Source organism: Rhinolophus hipposideros (assembly GCF_964194185.1).
Source record: "Rhinolophus hipposideros genome assembly, chromosome: 6".
NCBI lineage: Eukaryota > Metazoa > Chordata > Mammalia > Chiroptera > Rhinolophidae > Rhinolophus > Rhinolophus hipposideros.
Window position 1 is genome coordinate 47756825 of NC_138052.1, and position 19989 is coordinate 47776813.

The following is a 19989-nucleotide window of genomic DNA, read 5'->3' on the forward strand; positions in this document are numbered from 1 at the left end:
TTTATATGTAAAGGGTATCCCAAAAAGTCTCAGTGCAGTTTTAAGTTTTAATCAGAAGTGTAAGTGCTACAAACTTACAAAAAAAATTTACATTTTAATTATTTAAAATTTTAGAATATTGATATGTTTGTCATTAAAATTCAATATACCCACTGCTTTTTGCTATCAACTCTATCTGATTTTTGGACATGGCAAAAACTTTTATGAGCTAGTCAGACTGAAAGCAATGTACTTATAATCCTAGCCTAAAGATCATCCAAAGAACAAAGTTTTGATGCATGTAGAATAGTTTAAACATGATCTAACAGAAAAAGTCTCATGGCAATAAATCAAGTAACTGAGGTGGCTAAGCAAAAACATCTACTCTCCCACTCCCCAGTCTGAGTGTCATCCAAAAACTGTTACATGTACACTGAGCTGGGAGCTACTTCAGGAGTCAGCAATATGGCAGAAGACATCAAGACCAAAATCAAGAACAACCAGACTGCCCCTTGTGACAGCCGCTTTCCCAGCCAGAACCAGACCAGGAACTGCTGGCAGAACCTGGACTTCCATCGCTGTGAGAAAGCAATGGCCGCTAAAGGGGGTAATGTCTCCGTGTGCGAATGGTACTGGCTTGTGTACAAGTCCCTCTGCCCCATATCCTGGGTGTCGGTCTGGGACGACCGTTGGGTAGAAGGCACGTTTCCTGAAAATCTAATCTGGCTCCATCCCGCTTCTCTGTCCTCCAACCTTCTCCCAAGGAGGTGAAGGGGGGTCTGGGTACATCCCACCCTGGGATCCTGAATCATGGCGTACCTAATAATACTTGTTGGGAAAAGTCTAAGACCATGTATATGTAAAAGAGCTGGATGATTGGGCAAGAAGCAAGGATGGAAATAGTGCCTGGACCAGTAAGAGGGGCTTCAGAGTAATCTTTTTGTTTTGTTTTTTAATTTTTATTTTACCAAACTTTGATCACTTCCTCTGTGCCAGACAATAGGGTAATTACACAAAATAGCCTTAAGCCCCTATAAGTGCTAAAATTTATCTGTATGTTCCCTCAATTATCTGTACATTTTTAAAAACTTTTCTTATGCAATTTTTGAACCACATGAAAACAGTACAATAAAAACTCATATGTACCCATCAAAAAAAAACACACAAAAAAACAGTCACATGTAAAAAGTTAAAATGAAAAATTCAGTACTCAAAATTAGTAAAATTAAATAAATGTAAAAAGGCATCTGATTAATTCAATTTTCAAATAATTTTTCTAAGTGTATACCATATGTGAATATACAAAAACATAGACACCCAAAATGAATTGCTTTAATGTCCACTTATAAAAATATAACAGCTTCAGGAAGACATTGATTATATGTACTTGGATGTTAAGTTAAAAAAGAATCAGTAAACAGAGCTGACATGTTACAGTTATTTTGCTTATTTAATTTGCTTAAAACATCTATATATTTAACCACTGTGTAATAAAAGAACTAGATGACAGAATTGGGTGTTGCAATGTCTCACCCCCTACAAATTTTGTTGTTGTTTAGTAATTAGCTTTCTTGATGTATAATTTTACTTTATGACTATATCTAAAACAAAGGGAAGACATCTTATTTTAGTTTTTGTACAAAGTTGGTCACTGGGTTCTTAGAAGTCATACAAAGAAATTTTAATTGCTGTTTACCTGAGAAATTTTAAAGGATAACTGCTTTGGTTGTATAATAGGGTGGTCCCCAAAAGCTAACGCAGTAGGAGAAGGGCTATTAGGTCGAACCTTTAAAAAAAAAAAAATTACAATGTTTACATTAGGAAGAAAAAAAATAGGCTTCTGCTTAGCAACAACTATTTAACATTTCTTAAGTTTTTATTAGACTTATAAACTGAATTAAAACATAACTGATTTTAAAACTGTTAATTACCATGTATTTAATCAGCATTCACTAAGTATCTCCCTAAATAAGGCCCAGTGAGAGATAACCATATATTCCTTGCCCTCAAGAAGCTTACAGTCTAATGCCATAAAAGAAATTTTAATGCTTTCAATCTGTTAAATAAAAACAAGGCCAACACATTATTTTAAAACAAATTAAAGTAAAACTGAAAAGATCTTAATATAGAACCCTTAGTACTGGGGATAATAATGCATGCCCATCTGTAGTATAATATCAATTTACTGATGAGTTGCATGGTTTATCTAGACATTAATTTTAAAACACATTCAATGACAGTAATAGATTATATCACTATATCAATGCTATCACTACAACTCTGTTATTGTTGCCTATTTACGTTTTACTTTGTATATAGCAATATGATGCGCCCTAAAGTACAAAATGAATTAAAAAACTAACTAATTATATGTCTACAGGCAAGGACCAGAAAGGTACACTGCAAACAAAAACAGGATACTTGAATAAATAAGAGACACTCTGACTTTCAAAAATCTTTAATTCATCTTTAAATTACTGAAAGCCAATATTGTTTTTCTGGTTAGCCACTGACCTTTCACATAACAAAAGTAAAGAAAAAAATAAAATTCAATATGCAAAACAATGCATTAAAAGAACTAGGTCTTAAAACATTAGAGACAAACCGAAAAGTTGTAAGATAATTTTCAGGTCCAAGATCCTTCTCCTATACTGAACTAAATAATCCAAGGCTGATGGCTGCTTATCTTTTCCTTAAGGATTCCCAGACTGGAATTATGCTATCATTTTAGTGGTTAATTCACAATAAAGTAAGAAATTAGAAATCAGTAACTGAACACAGAATGATACACAAATATTCACATTAGTCCCATAGGCTTCACACAATTCTTTTACAGAAACAGTACTTCTGGATATAATTCAGTAAAACTTTTAACTTAAGAATCTCACTTTCAGATCATTAAAAAGAATTCAACTCACCTCACACAATTTTTAAAAAAAATACACACACACATATACATACATACACATATATATATATCTACACACACATATGTATATATACATATATATCGTCTCAATAAAGACAACATATTATAAAAGTTATTCAGTAAACGTAACTTCCCAGACATAAGACTATGTACAAAGAAACTTACCGATGAGGAAGGAGTGGAATGTGAATGTGAATTCTGAGGAGAACGGATCACAGGAGGTATGCCTCTTACTGGACTTGAGCCATTTCCACCTTGGTACTGAGGGAAAAAAGACATCACTATTAAAACAGGTTTTGGTAAATGTTATTTCAGACATGGCATTATGAATTTAGGGGTGGCCGGAAGGCTCAGTTGGTTAGAGTGAGAGCTCTTAACAGGGTTTTGCCGGTTTGATTCCCACATGAGCCAGTGAGCCGCACCCTCCACAACTAGACAGAAGACAACGAGCTGCTGTTGAGCTGCCGGAGGGACGCCTGGATGGCTCAGGTGGTTAGGGCACAAGCTCTGAATAACAAAGTTGCCGGTTCAATTCCCACATGGGATAGGTGAGCTGCGCCCCCTGCAACTAAATACTGAAAAATGGCAACTGGACTTGGAGCTGAGTTGTGTCCTCTACAACTAGATTAAAAGGACAACAACTTGGAGCTGATGGGCCCTGGAAAAACACACTGTTCCCCAATATTCCCCAATAAAAAAATTAAAAAAGAATTTAAATATGTTTTATTTTAAATGAAATCCAGTCGTCATTTAAATGGGCCAAGAAAAAAGCAAAACTAAGACCAGACACAACTAAGTCCAAAAAGACTTAAGACAGAATACTGATCACAAGAACATGACAAGACTATGTCTTGCACAGACCCTGGTTTCTCGAACCTTCTGACTATATTTGTTATTGTGGCAGACTCAAAGACAAATAAATTTCCCAAAAGCAATGAACATATCTTATTTTTCCTTCACATTTTAGCATAAATTAAAGTCTAAGACTCAACAATAACTTTAAGAGTTGTAGTTATAGCATTGATACAATATTATGTAACATTGTTTGTTGAACCAAAGAACTTTAACATGTTTACATGTTAAACATGCAGATGTTAGTGAATCTAATCCACCATCTTAAAACAGAATCATCATTCTCAAGATCTGTTAAATATCTAAATGTTCACAGCACTATGGAAAATAATTCTACAGACTAAGTCCTTCCCCTTTAATAGCACAAAATCTAATAAAACTTGAGCCTTTCTTATATGCGTGACATGCTTTACAGTGCATGACTTAGCTTCATATGAAGGGAATCCACCTAAGCTGTTCCATAGCTACCTTTCTCATTTCTCATGTTTCTGTATCAAGAACGGGAGAACACAATATGCTGCTACTGGCTTCCTCTCAGGGTATTAGGCATGAACGGCAGGGACGGGGACTTCCCAGTGTGTTCACTAAACAACTTGTGCAACCTTAGGAACTTTGTCTAATTTTTTTTTGCACTACAGTGCCCAGCATAACACCTGGCACGTAGTACGCATTCAAGTGATTTGAGATTTATTTGGATTGATCCTATCTTTAGCAAAATTCATAGTATTAACACTGAGGGACTGACCTCCATTAAAGACCACTAGGTACCTTGTGATCAGCAACAGTATTACCTTAGATTCTATAAACCCAAAACACAATGGAGGATAGAAAAAAAACTTTTTTAAATGCAGCCATTCCCTTAATCAGCAAATTCTATGCTCACTCTCAAGTAAATATAAATATTTTTCAACTGAGTAGATCATGTTTGTTGGTTTAATAATCATATTAATGTTTTATAATACGGAATTGGTAGTTAAAAGTATTTCTGTGTAGAAGCAAGGAAACATTTCAGGATTGGGTAAATTTACCACTGCTTATTCTTTTGAGGGACTTTTAGATTGACATCTCTATCATTATTTAATCTCCATCCAAAGGGCTCAAATGTTGCTGTGGTGCAGTAGAGCCTGTGTTGACAGTAGAAAGAATTCTGTACTAGAGGATGTTAGACTGCAAGTTCTACTCTTTGCTCTTCCATTTAGAATTTGTCTTTTGGTAGGCTACTTTACATTTCTGGTCCTTAGTTTCCAATTCTGTAAATACCTACTTTGCTTATCTCCCAGGTTGTTACATGCAAATATGTGAGAAAGTACTTTGAAAAGTATGGTGTGCCATACCAATATAAAAGTAAATTTTAATGTTTCTAGGAAAATAAGACATCACATAATACTGAAGCTCTGCTCTAATCAAGTAGATAATCAAAAGTTGACCTTGTGCTCCAAAGAAATTATTTCATCCTATAGCAGAATTATATTAAGAACTGGAGACATTCCTCAATGAACTTACTTCAAAATAGTCACTAATTTTGTGGCCACGTCCCCCAATACTTTTTCCTGAAATATAAAATTTAAAAAATTTTATAGATTAAAAAAACAAATTTTATAGACTTAAAATCAGTCATGACTTTAAACATCAATTTTTTTAAAGTCTCAATTATTAAAAAATCAAATAAATTACATTAAAGGATCTCCCATTTTAAAAACTACATTATTCATGTTGCTTAATGTCTATTTGATTAAAGCAAATCAATGAACAAAAAAAGAAAAGACAAGAGGAAGCAGCATAATTGATAAACCAATTCATACCTATAAGTAATAATAAAAAAACTTTGGTTAACACAAACAATAACAAACTGACATTAACTTGCTTTAATATGAATGCTATTTTTTTATTCCAGTATTTTTTTTTTAATTTATTGGGGTGACAACTGTTAGTAAAATTACATAGATTTCAGGTGTATAATTCTGTATTACATCATCTATAAATCCCATTGTGTGTTCACTACCCAGAGTCAGTTCTCCTTCCATCACCATATATTTGATCCCCCTTATATGAATGCTATTTTTTAAAAATGTTTTCATTTTCTAAAAAAGTATTTCCAAATTTACAAGCTATTTTTTAATAAACTAGATTTTAAATATTGTTCATATATGACCATATTGATAAAGTGATCCAAATCACTACAGACCACAGTTCTTAATTTAAAAAGTTTTGCCTTAAAACGGACTCTTCACCAGTTTTTTTTAAATACTGAATTAAGAAGTTGCTACTAAGAAATAGTGTTTTAGGGATACTTTCTTGGATGAGTTATCCATCCTTCATTGGAACTCTACAGAATACACGATTTCTTCAAGTTTCAAAAGAAAAACTAACGATATAATGAGTAAAAAGTTTTGGATAATAAAAAGATATACATTTATCAGTTCAGTACTGATGTATTCATCCATTCATTTTATTCAATAAATATTTCTTGAGTGGTTACTATGTGCCAGGCATTACTGAAATGAACAAACAATATATTTAAAGTTCAACAACCTTAAATTCCTTCTTGGAACAAGGTAGGGACATGTTTTTAAAAACTAAGTAAGTACTCAGGACTATAAACGCTACTTAGAAATTTTAAACAATTCTGTACAGATTTATTTAGAGGTTAGAGGAGACTGTAAAGGTTTTATACCAAAGGAATTTCCCTTCTGCCTATAACAACTTTCTTGCAGATTCTGAAGAGGTGCTATTTTTAAATGAACATAGAGACGTTTTGCCTATCCAGAAGCTATTTCCCCAACTGAACCGAAATTTTGTTCTGTTAATATCCCCGCCCATAACTTTGGGGGAAGTTGACTCCTATTCCACATCCATTACTAGTTCCCCTTCTGATAAGAAATCCAATTTTGTTCAGGAATCATCCCTTTTCAACAAAGCCTGTATTTCTAAAGGGAATCTGAACCAATTTTCAATTTCAGAGATGGGCCTGATTTTTGTAAGGGTAATATCTTTGTTGGACATAAGTGTTTTAGAATGGACACGTGACCCAATTTTGGCCAATAGGATCACAGGAGAGGTTTGCTCTGGACTTGAAGAAGCTTACTTCTAAGAGGGACAAAAAAAACACAGAAAGCTAGTCCCTCTCTGAAAGCAAATATTACGTTGGTGCAAAAATAATTGTGGTTTTTGCAATTATTTTTAACCTTTTAAACCGCAATCACTGTTTCCCCGAAAATAAGACCTAGCCGGACAATCAGCTTTAATGTGTCTTTTGGAGCAAAAATTAATATAAGACCCAGTTTTATTTTATTATAAGACCGGGTCTTATATAATATGTTATGATATGATATATGATGTGGTATGATATGATATGATATCATATAATATAACACCTGGTCTTATTTTACTATAAGATCAGGTATGATATAATATAATACCGGTCTTATATTAATTTTTGCTCCAGAAGACGCATTAGAGCTGATTGTCCAACTAGGTCTTATTTTTGGGGAAACACAGTACTTTTGCACCAACCTAGTACAAGAGACGAAGCTAAAATGAGTAAATCCAATTAAAACTGGAGAATCAGCCTAAAAGCATAAGAAAATCAGATAATTCTGTAGACTGCAGACCACACACACACAAAAAATTTAAAGAAATAGATTGGATCAACCAACCCAGAAGTCCCACCCTATTTTAGGACCTGCTTTTAAGTGAGTTTTTAAATTTAAAGTTGAAACTATCATAATTAATGTATCTTGCATTAAATAAAGCTCCAAGACGACTCACCAAAACTTAGGGGAAATACACTAAGACCAAAAAGGAGCTCAGAGCAGAATGAGATACAAAATACTACACACTTAAGGAAAGGTGCTAGAATGACTTCTTCCTTCCTTCCAGAAAGACATTTGCTGCAAATACATTCCTTAATGCCAGTGCCACATGTAAATACTAGTAAAAGTCATGGGTTCATGGCCCTAGACCTTAAAGACTGGCCCCAAAACATGTAATATATGTATAAAATCATCATTATATATGATTTAAGATCCCCATTTATTATATTTAATTTTGAGTGGCCAAATTAAATGACAACACTGTTTTGTTGTCCATCATAAGAAGTTTTATAGTCTAATAAAAATAATTTTCTTAGATCATGACAAAAGGTAGGTATGCAAAAATAGATGAAAAACAGGTATGAAAAGAGAAAGGTGGTGCTTTAACAGAAGTCTCTCAGTTATTTTTATATAGTCTTTTTAAAAATATAATAAAAGGGATGAGTAAACGGGTACTTATTTTAAAGTGAGATCTAAAGTTCTTAATACCGTAATGCGTACAAAGAGAGAAAAATGAAAGACATAAGGTAATGCTTGCCAAGTTTGTCTAATTCTGAAATATAAATAAATAAATAGATAGATAGATAAATGTCAAAAAGCCTACCAACAGTAACCACACACTACCTGTGATAAAAAGATTCCAATTTCATATTATTTCTTATGCACAGCACATTCCTAAACTATTATTAAATTACATAATAGCTATAGAAATCACAAAGACATGCAATTACTTATGATTAAACTATTAACTGATTAAAAATCAGAATAATTAATTGTAAATGCCTATCTGGGCCTGGGGAAGATTTTGTTTCGCTTACCCTGACTACTTTCATTCTGGTTTTCTGCTTTTCTCTTTCTTCCTCTAGATGATTCCGATTGTTTCTTCTCCGGTGTCTACAGAAAGTAAAGTTAATAGAATTTTAAATTACAAGTTTTAACATACAAAATTATTACAGTCAGTACAAAAACCTTTTTACTTTCAAAGTAAAATAAATACTGTTTTGTTCAATAGTGCTCATGCAATATAAATGTGTAGTTACTTACACACAATTTATTTTAAAAATAAATTTCCTACTTTATAAATTTTAAAAGTTCGAAGTATAGACCTTGTACACATTAGTTGAAATTCACACAGAATGTGATTTGCAATAAATGAAAAATCTGAGAGTAATTAGCCTTTAAAAGATGCACTTTAAATCAACTTCCTGGATAGGGCAAAACAAACAAAAAAACTTACGTTTTTCCTATTAATTTTCTACTATTCACACATATGTAGTCTATAAAAGCAAACACAAACCCTGATGTATATAATCCCTACTAACAGGACTATTCATCTAAATGCTTAACAATTATTATCCAATAACAATTAAACTAAATTCATAGATTAAGCCCTAGATTAAGTGTCACCAAACTATAGCCCACTGACCAATCTGGTTGGACACCTGTGTTCGTAGAGTCCATAATCTAAGTATGACCTTTACATTCTTAAATGATTGAAATTTTAAAAAACCAAAACAAACATATTTTGAGGTATGAAAATTATAAGAAATTCAAATTTCAGTGTCCATAAATAAAGTTTTATTGAGCACAGTCACATTCATTCATTTATGTATTGTCTGTGGTTGCTTTCCTATTATAACAGCAGAGTTGAGTTGTTCCAACAGAGACCACATGGCCCACAAAGCCTAAAATATCTTTACAGAAAAAGTTAGCAGACCCCTTGCCCTACATGATGGCTTATTTTAAAATTAAAGGTTTGTTCTTTTAACTGATAGCAAGTATTTTTATCAGGTTAAAACAACAAGTAATTTTTGTAGAGTGTGACAGACTGTTACTGTGCTTAGATAAAATTAAAATCAACACAAGGCAATGGCATAGGGCCCTCAAACTCTAGAAGCTTGGCGAGTATGTCTGGTGCCAGAACAAAAAATGTTTAAATGAATGAAACCAAGACAGTTTAAATAAATCTGTAAAGCAATGAAGTTCCCAAACAAGGAAGGGACTTGATCCATATTTTTATGTCTCTTGAGTAGTTCTGTGATGAAATACTATGAATGACAATACATAACCTAACTCACATTGAGCATCTATGGTTCCTCTAAGTATGATTTTGGGGATTTTAAGTTCTCTCCATTCTGCCAACAAGGTAACAGATTCACAGAGATTAAAATCAATGCTACCAGTCTCTGAATTCTTTAAAGACAGGAGTTATACCTTTTCCCCACCTCACCCTCCGGCCCCCCATTCTTAGCACATAGTTATTACTTGATAAACACATCATTATTAAGTAACTTACTCAAGGTAATCAGGATTCAAATCCAATTCTGTATATTTCCAAGGCCTAAATGCATTTTTTTCTCTGACATGCTACATGCCCTACATCAATAACTGAATGAATCAACTACACAAAAATATGTCCAAATTTTGTTAAGTTCATAAAATTCATTATGTCCAATAATTTGCCTATGTGTTTTCCCATCACAAACCAGAGATCTTAAAAGAAATCCACCTAAACTGGCAATGTACCAGCAATTTAGGGTAAATAGTTCATTAGTTTAGTTTCATTGTCAAAATTACCAAATTCAAAGAAACAATAACCAATCTTCTATTTTCCTCAGAATAAAAATATCACTAAATTAAAAAGTCTAAGTTAACATTTTTATAAAGAACCCTAAAATCTTATCTTAAAACAAAAGATGATTCCCAATTTATAATTTATTCGTATCTTTCCCAACTTAATCTATGTAAAAAAAAATAATTTAAGGTCAAGAAGGTATGACTTTTCAGAAGTTTTATGCTAGACTCAATTTTAAGCATTGCATGCTCCCATATGAACTCCATCTTAAATCTGGACTAGCTACTTTTGAATAAACAAACAAAAACATGAAATAATGTAATTCTGAAAGTTATACTGGAAACATTTTCTACCTAGGAAACTAAGGAAAAGATAATCTTGTTAGTAGTTACAAATTATTTCTAAAGCACATTACAAGGAACACTGGATCGGTGATTGACTGAGAGGCTACATTTTAAATGGAGGGGACAGTGAGGTGGTGCACCTGGGGTGAACAAAGATAAATGTATTTACTGCAGAGCTTCACAGAGCTACTAAAATGCTAATATTCACTGGCTAGCTCCAAAAATGGAGTGAGATGGAAGGATATATTTAGAAATTCTCAAACTTATTTGGAATAACACTCATTAAATACTTGACTGAATATACCCTTCAAGATATTTAAGGGTGTGTGTGTGTGTGTGTGTGTGTGTGTGTGTGTGTGTGTGTGTGTGTGTGTGTGTTTTAAAGACATAGACAGTGCTTACTTAGGAAGCACATTTACTAAAATTGGAACAATACAGAGAAGATTAGTATGGCACAAGGATAACCCGCAAATTCATGAAGCGTTCCATATTTTTGAAGTCACAGGGATGCAATGTACAGCATAGGAAATATAATCAATAATATTATAATAACTATGCACAGTGACAGATGATTACTAGTTTATTGTAGGGATCACTTTGTGAGGTATGTAAATGTCTAATCACTATGTTGTACCTGAAACTAATATAACATTGTATGCCAATTGCAATTTAAAAATAAGTAATAAAAAAAGACAGAATACTTGCCCCAAATTTTTTTTTCTGAGGCAAAATTTCCCTAAATTTAAAAATTTTCTGGAATGGAGAAGTGGCACAGTTCTTTGGGGGAAATGCCATTTTGCTTGAAAACAAACAAAAAAACATCAAATGCATAAGGATTATAGTAAAGAAAAAAGGCAACAGGTTTTACCTCCTTTAAACCAGAGAAGAATTTGAGGAAGAAGGGGAAAAAAGTATGACTAGATTAGCCTATAAATAAAAGTCTCCATTATAAACAAACACACCATTTTGTCCCTTCTCGTGACCTTAATCATTTTCACCTATGTCCTAGTATGACAACCTGGTGTTGACCTTTAATTTCATTCTCAACTCATAGATTACAGGATTGTTCTGTCAGCCCAAATGGACTGTAATTTCCTTTAAAAATCAAGTATCATGGGTCTCTGAAGAAACACAGACTAGGAATCAAACTCTGGGTCCCTTATGTACCTCTCAGCATTTTATTTAACCCAAAGCTCAATTTTCTCATCAATTTTAAATGTGGTAATCCAGGCATAGGAGGACTGTAGGTATGAAATGAGAAGCATACCACAAACATACCCAGTACAGCATCTGGAACAGAGCATGTATGTACTCTATAAATGTCAGCGAGCACCCAATAAATTCTCTTATCTGAATGGCTATCCTATTACTCTAAATATCCGGGTACCTTTATGTTTCAAAACTTCAATCATGTGTCACCTGTTAAATGATTAGGAGCGCCTACCCTAATAATTTACAAATAACGTGTAGGGCTTGTAAAATAAGCACACTTCCTCTTTGAGGCCTCATTTAACTCTGTTCTCTACTACAAGCCGTAGAACCTGTCGGTAGTCTAGGGATTACATCAGTAACCCTCAGGCAAATGTGCAGTAAACAGTTTTTTGGTTTTGATTTAAATATCCGAGCAATACCTTTATTAAACAACAACAAAAAACTCTCAATGAAGCCTACTGCTGCCAATTCTCCTGACTCACTCATTTGTAAATGGACTTATTTGGGGATTTAGAACCTTGGCGATTTAGGATATGCAGAAACTCACCAAATATTTAATCTCTAAAATGGATCATCACTGAGGAAAAGTTCAGAATACTATCTGAGATTTTCAAAACTATACTCAAGAGATACCTTGAGGAAGAGAAGGTTGTTCCTCAAGTTATTAAAGGTGGGAGAGAAGGGAAAGGAGGAGCAGGTAGCTGAGTTATGGCTCTAGCCTATCAGAGACACATCCTCTCCCACCTCCACCCGCGTCCCTGCAAACACAGGATTTCCTATTATTTTCATACTGAGATTCTATATTAGACTTACTCTGAAGAAAGTTTGATGGCTTAAAAAACGTTTGAAAATCCCCTGATTTTGACCACCGATTTCCTACAAAATCCAAATGACATCAACCAGGCAGCTTTCGTATTTGCATAAGGTGTAAAATTTGCATACACTGAGCACTTTATATAGAATACTTTATACCTTATTATTGCTCTCACTAATGATGTCACTTCTTTTTTCTTCTCTACATATTTTCTCAACTATTGCACTATAATTGACCACAATAGGAAGGATTAATATGGTAGGCAAAATAATATGATTTGGCTTTAAAGTAAAGATGGAACGACTACAGAAATTATTAAAAGTCAAAGAATTCCGACATACAAGTTGAACAGTGGTTAGGAGAAAATGATGAGAGACTGGTACTCTTTAAAATCAACTTAGCTTTATAAAAAAAATTTTTTTTAAACTATTTATTTAAATGTGTTTTTCCAGGACCCATCAGCTCCAAGTCAAGTAGTTGTTTCAATCTAGTTGTGGAGGGCACAGCTCACAGCAGCCCATGTGGGGATCGAACCGGCAACCTTGTTGTTAAAAGCACCGTGCTCTAACTGAGCTAACCGGCCGCCCCTCAACTTAGCTTTATACATGCTAATTTGTAATCATACCAAAACCTGAATGATTACTCTGGCATTTAAATGTTCCAAGATATTAGTGTGAATTTACACAGTATTTTCTAGCAGTTGAAAGTACGTTCAAAAAACAAAGACAACTCTAAAGGACTAAAGAGATAATAGTGACATAATTAAACTAATGTTCCAATTTCATTTGGCATGTAAGCCCAGTGATTATTAAACAAACTTTTCATATTTAATCATGTGCCTTGGTTTACCTTAAAATAAAAACAAATGTGTCTTTCTTCAATGCAAATAAGACCAAATATAAGAAAACAAAACAGAAATCTGAACATGGTTACAGAATGAGGGAGATAAATCAATATGGATTGTTTCATGAAAACAGATAATTACCTCACAAGCCTCCAACTAGACAGACATTTGAAACTGTTGGCATAAATTCATTATTGAAAATTGTAACAGTATGTAAAAAGATACTGTAACATCAAGAAAAGAAAAAGGAGTGGACATTAAAATGTATTCTTTACCTCTTCTTTAAGTAGAGTTGGTCAGCCCTGACTGAACAGACAACAAAAAGTCCGGTATCATGATCTCTAATAAAATCATTATACTTAGTAGACACAGATATAGTTAATTTCTTTCTGTTAAATGAAAAAATGCTTTAAAATAGAAAGTTACTTTAATATTAAACAATATCCCTAACAAAGTATTCAATCCTCAAACTTGTCAGACTGATTTTTTTCTGATCAACTCATTTAGCTAAAGATTAGCTTCAAAAATACAACTCGTTGGCTATTCCAATGATGCATATAGTTACTCAGGTATCAAATTCAAGGTCACTACATGTGAACAAATGGCATGACTAATCTTTTTGCTTGCAGCTGGAAATAATAATGTTCAATTTTTATCCACATTTCTAGGCACAATTTATTGAACTAGATGTGAGACAGGAAAATGCTGGAAAAATCTTTAATTCAACGGCACGTATCAAAACAGCCTGGAATGAGAACAGAAAATCTGGAGCCTTGTAAGAATAGTCAATGTAAAATAGATGTGCTATTCAAGAATATCAAATGTACTGTTTCTTCCAACCTTTTGCTATAAAAACTAGGTTAGAATTATGCACTATAAGAACACTGAAATTGTGATAATTTCCTTGCTGTTTTGTATCCAATTTACATTTAGATAAAAACTATCATGAAATATGTACGTCCTAATTCAAGGATGATTTTGAGCTGGGAAGATGTGAAATTCACAGAGCCTGTCTCTGCCCAAGAGTCAAAACTTTAATTTGAGAACTATTATCTGGAAATGTTTGCTTGAATCTTTAACACCTAAAGAAGATCAGGGTTATATTGCTGATTTCAATATTTAGTGTAAAAAAGTTTATGTTTGCAACATTTTGGGATCCTATCTCTGAGTAAGAGCATTTCCTTGCTGTTCAAAGTAAATCCAATCAATGTATCGGCAAATCTGAGTGTAGCCTAATATCTGCTATATTGCCTTTATTATTTAATAATATGTAATATCAAAGATGGTAAAGAGCCAATAAGACAAAACCGGGTAACCACCCAACTAAAATGCATGCTGTCTTAGCGGTAACTTAAAGTGTGCCAGCTCCTATTTTTAAAAGCCTGGAAGATTTTTACTCCCTTCACAAATATGCAGCTCCCACAACCTATCAGTACGTCAACACAATACTAAAACAATTTTACTCTCAATTTTTAAAACTACTTTACTTGCCACCTTACAGTCTGACTTCTTAAGCTCCTATCACCTGGACACATTTTAATTTGCATTCACATATATTTAAAAGGAACATATGTACTAAGTCTTCAATATTGATAAAATGCAGTACTATTTGCCATTTTCTTATTATTTATGTAACATAACTATTTCTCAGCATTTTCTCTTCTCTGGCTTTCCCTTTAAGGTTTTATTTGCTAAATAGCATAAACCATAAAATTTAAAAGTTGGACTTTCTCCTTTATTTATATAATCTGGTAAGTTGTTTTCAAATCATACAACCAGAATAAAAGAGCCACACAGAGCAACTGCTGTTGGAGGAAAAAACAAATTTTGAAGATAACTGATTCTAGAAATGTTGGCATTTTGAGAGTACTAATAATAATACAATTTAGAACAGTGATTTCATAACTTTTCTTCCATTATGACACTCATGATACAGTAACATGCTCCTGTACAATATCCCTATAGACATTTCCTTGAACGTGAATCCCTAGAGGTCCTCATGCAATTATTGCTTTGGGAGAGACACTTTTAAGAGTAAATGCTGTATCACAATAGGCACGTTTAAACATTTAAAGATATTGTCAAATTGCATTTTCAAAGGCAATATCAATCTACACATACACTGACATTGTATAAGAATACCCACCAATCTGAGCTCTGTCTATGTGATGTGTTAAAAAAAAAAGGTATTTCATTGTTGTTTTCTCTATAGCAATATTACATTTATAACCAGAAAAAGAGGATTTCTTGTTTTATTTTTTAAAAGAAATTGTTCTATCATTTATCTAATAGCACAGATTCTCAATGTTGACTGTGTATCAAAATCACTTTTCAAAACTTTTATTTAAAGTTCATGATGAAATCCCCTTTCCAAATTCAACCATCTCTGGAAAGACACCAAAGAAATTCTTGTTTTTGAAAAGTTCTTATTTTTGAAAAACGATGCTGATGTATCATCAGGATTAGCAATGGTCAATCTACATATAAGATAATCATAAGTCATGTGTTTCCTGCATATTCCACTTTAGAGAATGTCTAAATTTAGGAAGTTATTCTTTATATAATCTTCCATTAAGAATTAAAGACCAAAATTGTGACATATAGCATACGTATATCTCATTAGGATATAAGAAGTCTAATTGGTTGTCATGGTTACTCGGTTATCCTAGAAAATGAGAATCTTAAAGAAAATTTGTAAAATAATCATTATGTTCTGCTGACATAAAGATACATCTACTATTTTAAAAACTCTACCATAAGACATTGAAACCAAATCTCTCAGAAACGTCAGCTTGTGCTGAATGCCCTTAAAATTCAGTCTAAAAGCAATACTTATCAGATAAAACATTTGTGAAGTGCTGTAAGTCCAGGCATAGCTTGGATTGGCAAATTTGATGATTACTACAAATCATCTTACATCTAAATATTTCCAAAAAAGAACACCATTTTTTGTCAAAAGACTACTAGGGTCATTTGTCTAACTAATTAAGTTATACACCATCTTAGTTACACAGAGAGAGCATAGCACAGGAGTTAAGGAGCATTGCTTTGAAATAAAAGACACTGAAATTAGAATTTTGACTCTTGTTAACATTATCTGTGGGCAAATTAATCTTCTTGGGCTTCTGTTTCCACACTTAGAGATGTGAAACTTACATAGCTGTAATCTAGCTTCCCAGATAACGTGTTACAACTATTTTCCCTCCTTCATTAATGGAGTGGTTGTCAAGCCGAGGAGATTGCCCCCAGAGTATCTGGCAATCTCTGGAGAACACTGGTGGTTGCAACAACTGTGGGCTTCAGACATCTGATGTGTTAGACAGGGAGGCGACCACACATCCTACATTGCTCAGGACAACCCTCCTTACCCCCAAGAATTATCTGGCCCCAAATGTCAATGCTGTTACGGTTTAGAAACCTTGCTTTGATGAATACATCAGAATCATTTGTACTGACACAAAAACTACCAAGCTACAACTAAAGTGAAGTTAAATATATTTATTCAACAAGTATTTTCTGACCACCTACTATGGTCAAGCGGAATACCAAGTTTCACTTCAAAGTGTATCTTCATTTTAAAAACGACCTGGCATTTTCCTCTTCCTATCTTCTCATCAATCAGCTTAGAACTTTCCTGCTCTAAAAATAACCAACCACCCATACTAAATGCACTTTTATAAAGGGAAACGTTTAACAGCTGTATGTTTGCTTGATAAACAACTGGCTTACTGAATTATTTCAAGATTTCATGATTTATAAGAAATTGCAAGATTATCTAGACAGAGTATATGAGAATTTCCGGGCAAAAAGTCTGCGTACTTTTACTTTGATAAAGCTTCCCAGATGATTTTGACACACAGTCCTCCATCTTTATAAAAACAGAGGCACAGAGTCAGTATCAGACCCACATTTGGTTTCCAGTTCACTTTTCCTTCCGGGAGACTAAGGACATATATGAGTGTATTCAACCAGAATAGAGCCGCTTTCTTTGCTGTGAACCCTATCATATGGCTTTGCAGTAAGACACACTAACTTATAGCTGAATACAGTTCCTGTAAGAGCATGTCCTTTAATGTATGGTGTTAGCATTAAATACAGTTTTTTCTTTGAAATAAAAGAAAAATTCACAAAGTAATTCCAGGTTTTTCACAGGAACTTTTAAATCCTGTAATTTATAAATTTGATTATTAGTTTTAATAAGGGAGAGAGAAAAAACCCCACAAATTTATTCCCCTACTGAGACAATGTCTTTATTAGTGTTACAAAATACACAATTCTGCATGCACACCCACAGTACCCACCTTCAAGACAATGTTACTGTACATACTGTACACTGTATATAGCAATACTGTTACATACAGTGTCTCAGCAAAACAAATGACGTAATAGTGCTTACTAAGATTTATGATTTGGTCCACCTAACAGCAAGAAGTGAGAAAATACTACCGGCTGGAAGAAGTAAAGAAGACGACATAGGAGCCCATCAAATAGAACGCCACAAAGACCATTTATCAAGCTAAAACATTTTAGAAAATAATGCAGGCAGCAGGATACAAAGGATATTCCTTAAAAATGACTAGGTGTCTAACAATCTTGAGAAGCTGAACAGATATAAACAGAACAAAGTCAAAGACAAAGTAATTCATTCGGAGGGGAATAGGAATAAAATGCAATTTTTGATGATTCTTAAATTATATATCATTAAATTCGGTTTTCAAATTTTCTTCTTTCTTACTCAAACTAAGACATTAAAGAAAAGATCTGTACGGGATTTAACAAATATGTACAGACAAGTAAAACTTCAATGAATTTTTAAAAATCAATCTAAAACGTAAATTATGGCCAGTAATACCTCTATTTTCAAATAAAATCATAACTTCCAATCAATCCTGGGTACCTAAGTGTTCACTGAGGAAACATTCAAACTAAACACAATTATTAAGAAGGCAAAAAGGAAACAGGAAAAAGTAGAGATGGGTATGTATATAAAAGCAAGGTAAAAACAGGAAATACTCATCACTCTCCTAATCTAGCTGATTTACTAAGAATAGAAGACAACCCATTTAATCAATTTATGCATGTTTATATGCAATTTTAAAATACCTTATTCAAAAAATAAGATTCTACATTTAAAAACCTATTAAATAACTATAAACAGTATGAAGTTCTAGAAATGGAAATAATGCCTTCCTGAAGCCAGGTCCAAGTTAGTTTTAGGTCTAATTGCCTACTACTTTTAATTTCTACTTCCTCCAAAATATGAAAATAAAAAAGCACACACAATGTGGCCCTTTAAAAAAAGAACAGAACAAAGCATTAATGCTTCAAAGTGTCTTCAATATTGTAACTTCAAGTCAACTGAGGGGAAAAAGAAAAAACTAAGTTCCAAGACTACTTCTAGAAACTTAATTCAAATGAGAAAGCTAATCACAGATCTTCTTTCACAAAAGGGTCTTCATTAATCATCGTTAGAGGTAAATTAAGACAATCAAGTCATCATATCTGTATTATATTCTTTCATTACAGTCGTTACAATTCTGAAAGTTGAACTAAGTTTAAATGTCTAGATGAACAATTGCCCCAGCTTCCACATCTGAACTTAAAATCCTTAATCTTAAATAACCCAAAAATCCCCAAATGCACTTGGATCAAAAATAAATTAATTTAATGCTAATGTGCTAAGGAGAGGGTCATAGAGAGCTAAAGAATTGATCATTACCCAGGAGGAAGGGAAACAAATACTTTGGTGCGCGAAAGAGAGAGAATATATTTTAAATTGTTCAATTCTAATTCAGGTTACATAGAAGATGAATATTAAAGATTAAATGGAGGCAAAACACAATAATCTGACACGTGTATGCGTCTGCTTTACAAACATTATTATGTAGTAAGCACATATGTATATACTTAAATGTGTTTCTCCAACATTAAAGATGATATAATTCAATGATGTTTATATCCAGTCTTATAATTAGACACAAATACTCCACTTCAGTGAGAATAAAAGAAAGCAGAGAAATATATTCTAGGGTCTCCAAAAGGAGAGGCAGGGAGGAGGAACGTTTATAGTATTAATATTCACTATAAATCCCAAATAAGCTACAAGATACCTACCTAATTTATCTTAGCAGGCTGGGGTAAGGTAGGATGGGGACAGCAATTACAGAATTTAGAGAAAGTAGAGAAGGTGTTTGTGTTTAGACATGAAAGGGTCCTGCAAGAACTACAAATGGATGGATCAAGGCATGGATTCCTTCTTTTATCACCACAAAATAATCTGGACGTTTAGCCAGCAGATAAGGCATACAGACCATGTTTCTAACTCCTTCAAGTACTCTAAAACATTTAAATAAAGTATGAGTTACCCCGTCCCCAACTCCTTTCCCTGACCCTCCCATAAAATTTGTTATCCTTCTCCTCACACCCACAACCTATTCATGATTCTTTCCGTCAGCTAATAACTTCTATTTTCACTGTGAAGTAGGAGGTTGCTAGGTGTGGAAGTTCACCCCTCAGAAGAAAGGACCACAGCTAACCCTGCCCAGCAGGGTCTGGGTCTCACTACGCAGACAGCCTCCAGGATACGGGCTGCGTTTCAGTTCTATTTTCTCCTCACTCTTCAGAACTT

The 19989-nt window shown here is 33.4% G+C and overlaps 2 protein-coding genes across 5 annotated transcripts in view; one reads left to right on the forward strand and one right to left on the reverse strand.

The window, feature by feature from the left end:
- The window catches only part of TLK1 (tousled like kinase 1), a 126495-nt gene that overhangs the window by 48299 nt on the left and 58207 nt on the right, over positions 1–19989 (reverse strand). For 2 of the 4 annotated variants that reach the window (XM_081051325.1, XM_081051324.1), the window contains exons 4-7: positions 8391–8466; positions 5264–5310; positions 3074–3169; positions 1676–1765 (exon numbers count right to left, since the gene is read on the reverse strand). In XM_081051325.1, coding sequence (XP_080907451.1) covers positions 1676–1765; positions 3074–3169; positions 5264–5310; positions 8391–8466 — 309 coding nt within the window. The remainder of the gene's footprint in view (positions 1–1675; positions 1766–3073; positions 3170–5263; positions 5311–8390; positions 8467–19989) is intronic. The other 2 variants (XM_081051326.1, XM_081051327.1) reach the window with 1 other exon arrangement.
- On the forward strand, positions 445–750 carry LOC308498971 (cytochrome c oxidase subunit 6B1-like; the record flags this gene model as incomplete). The annotated part of the gene is made up of 1 exon (XM_081051752.1): positions 445–750. One exon carries the CDS (start codon positions 445–447, stop codon positions 748–750), a length of 306 nt encoding a protein of 101 aa, XP_080907878.1.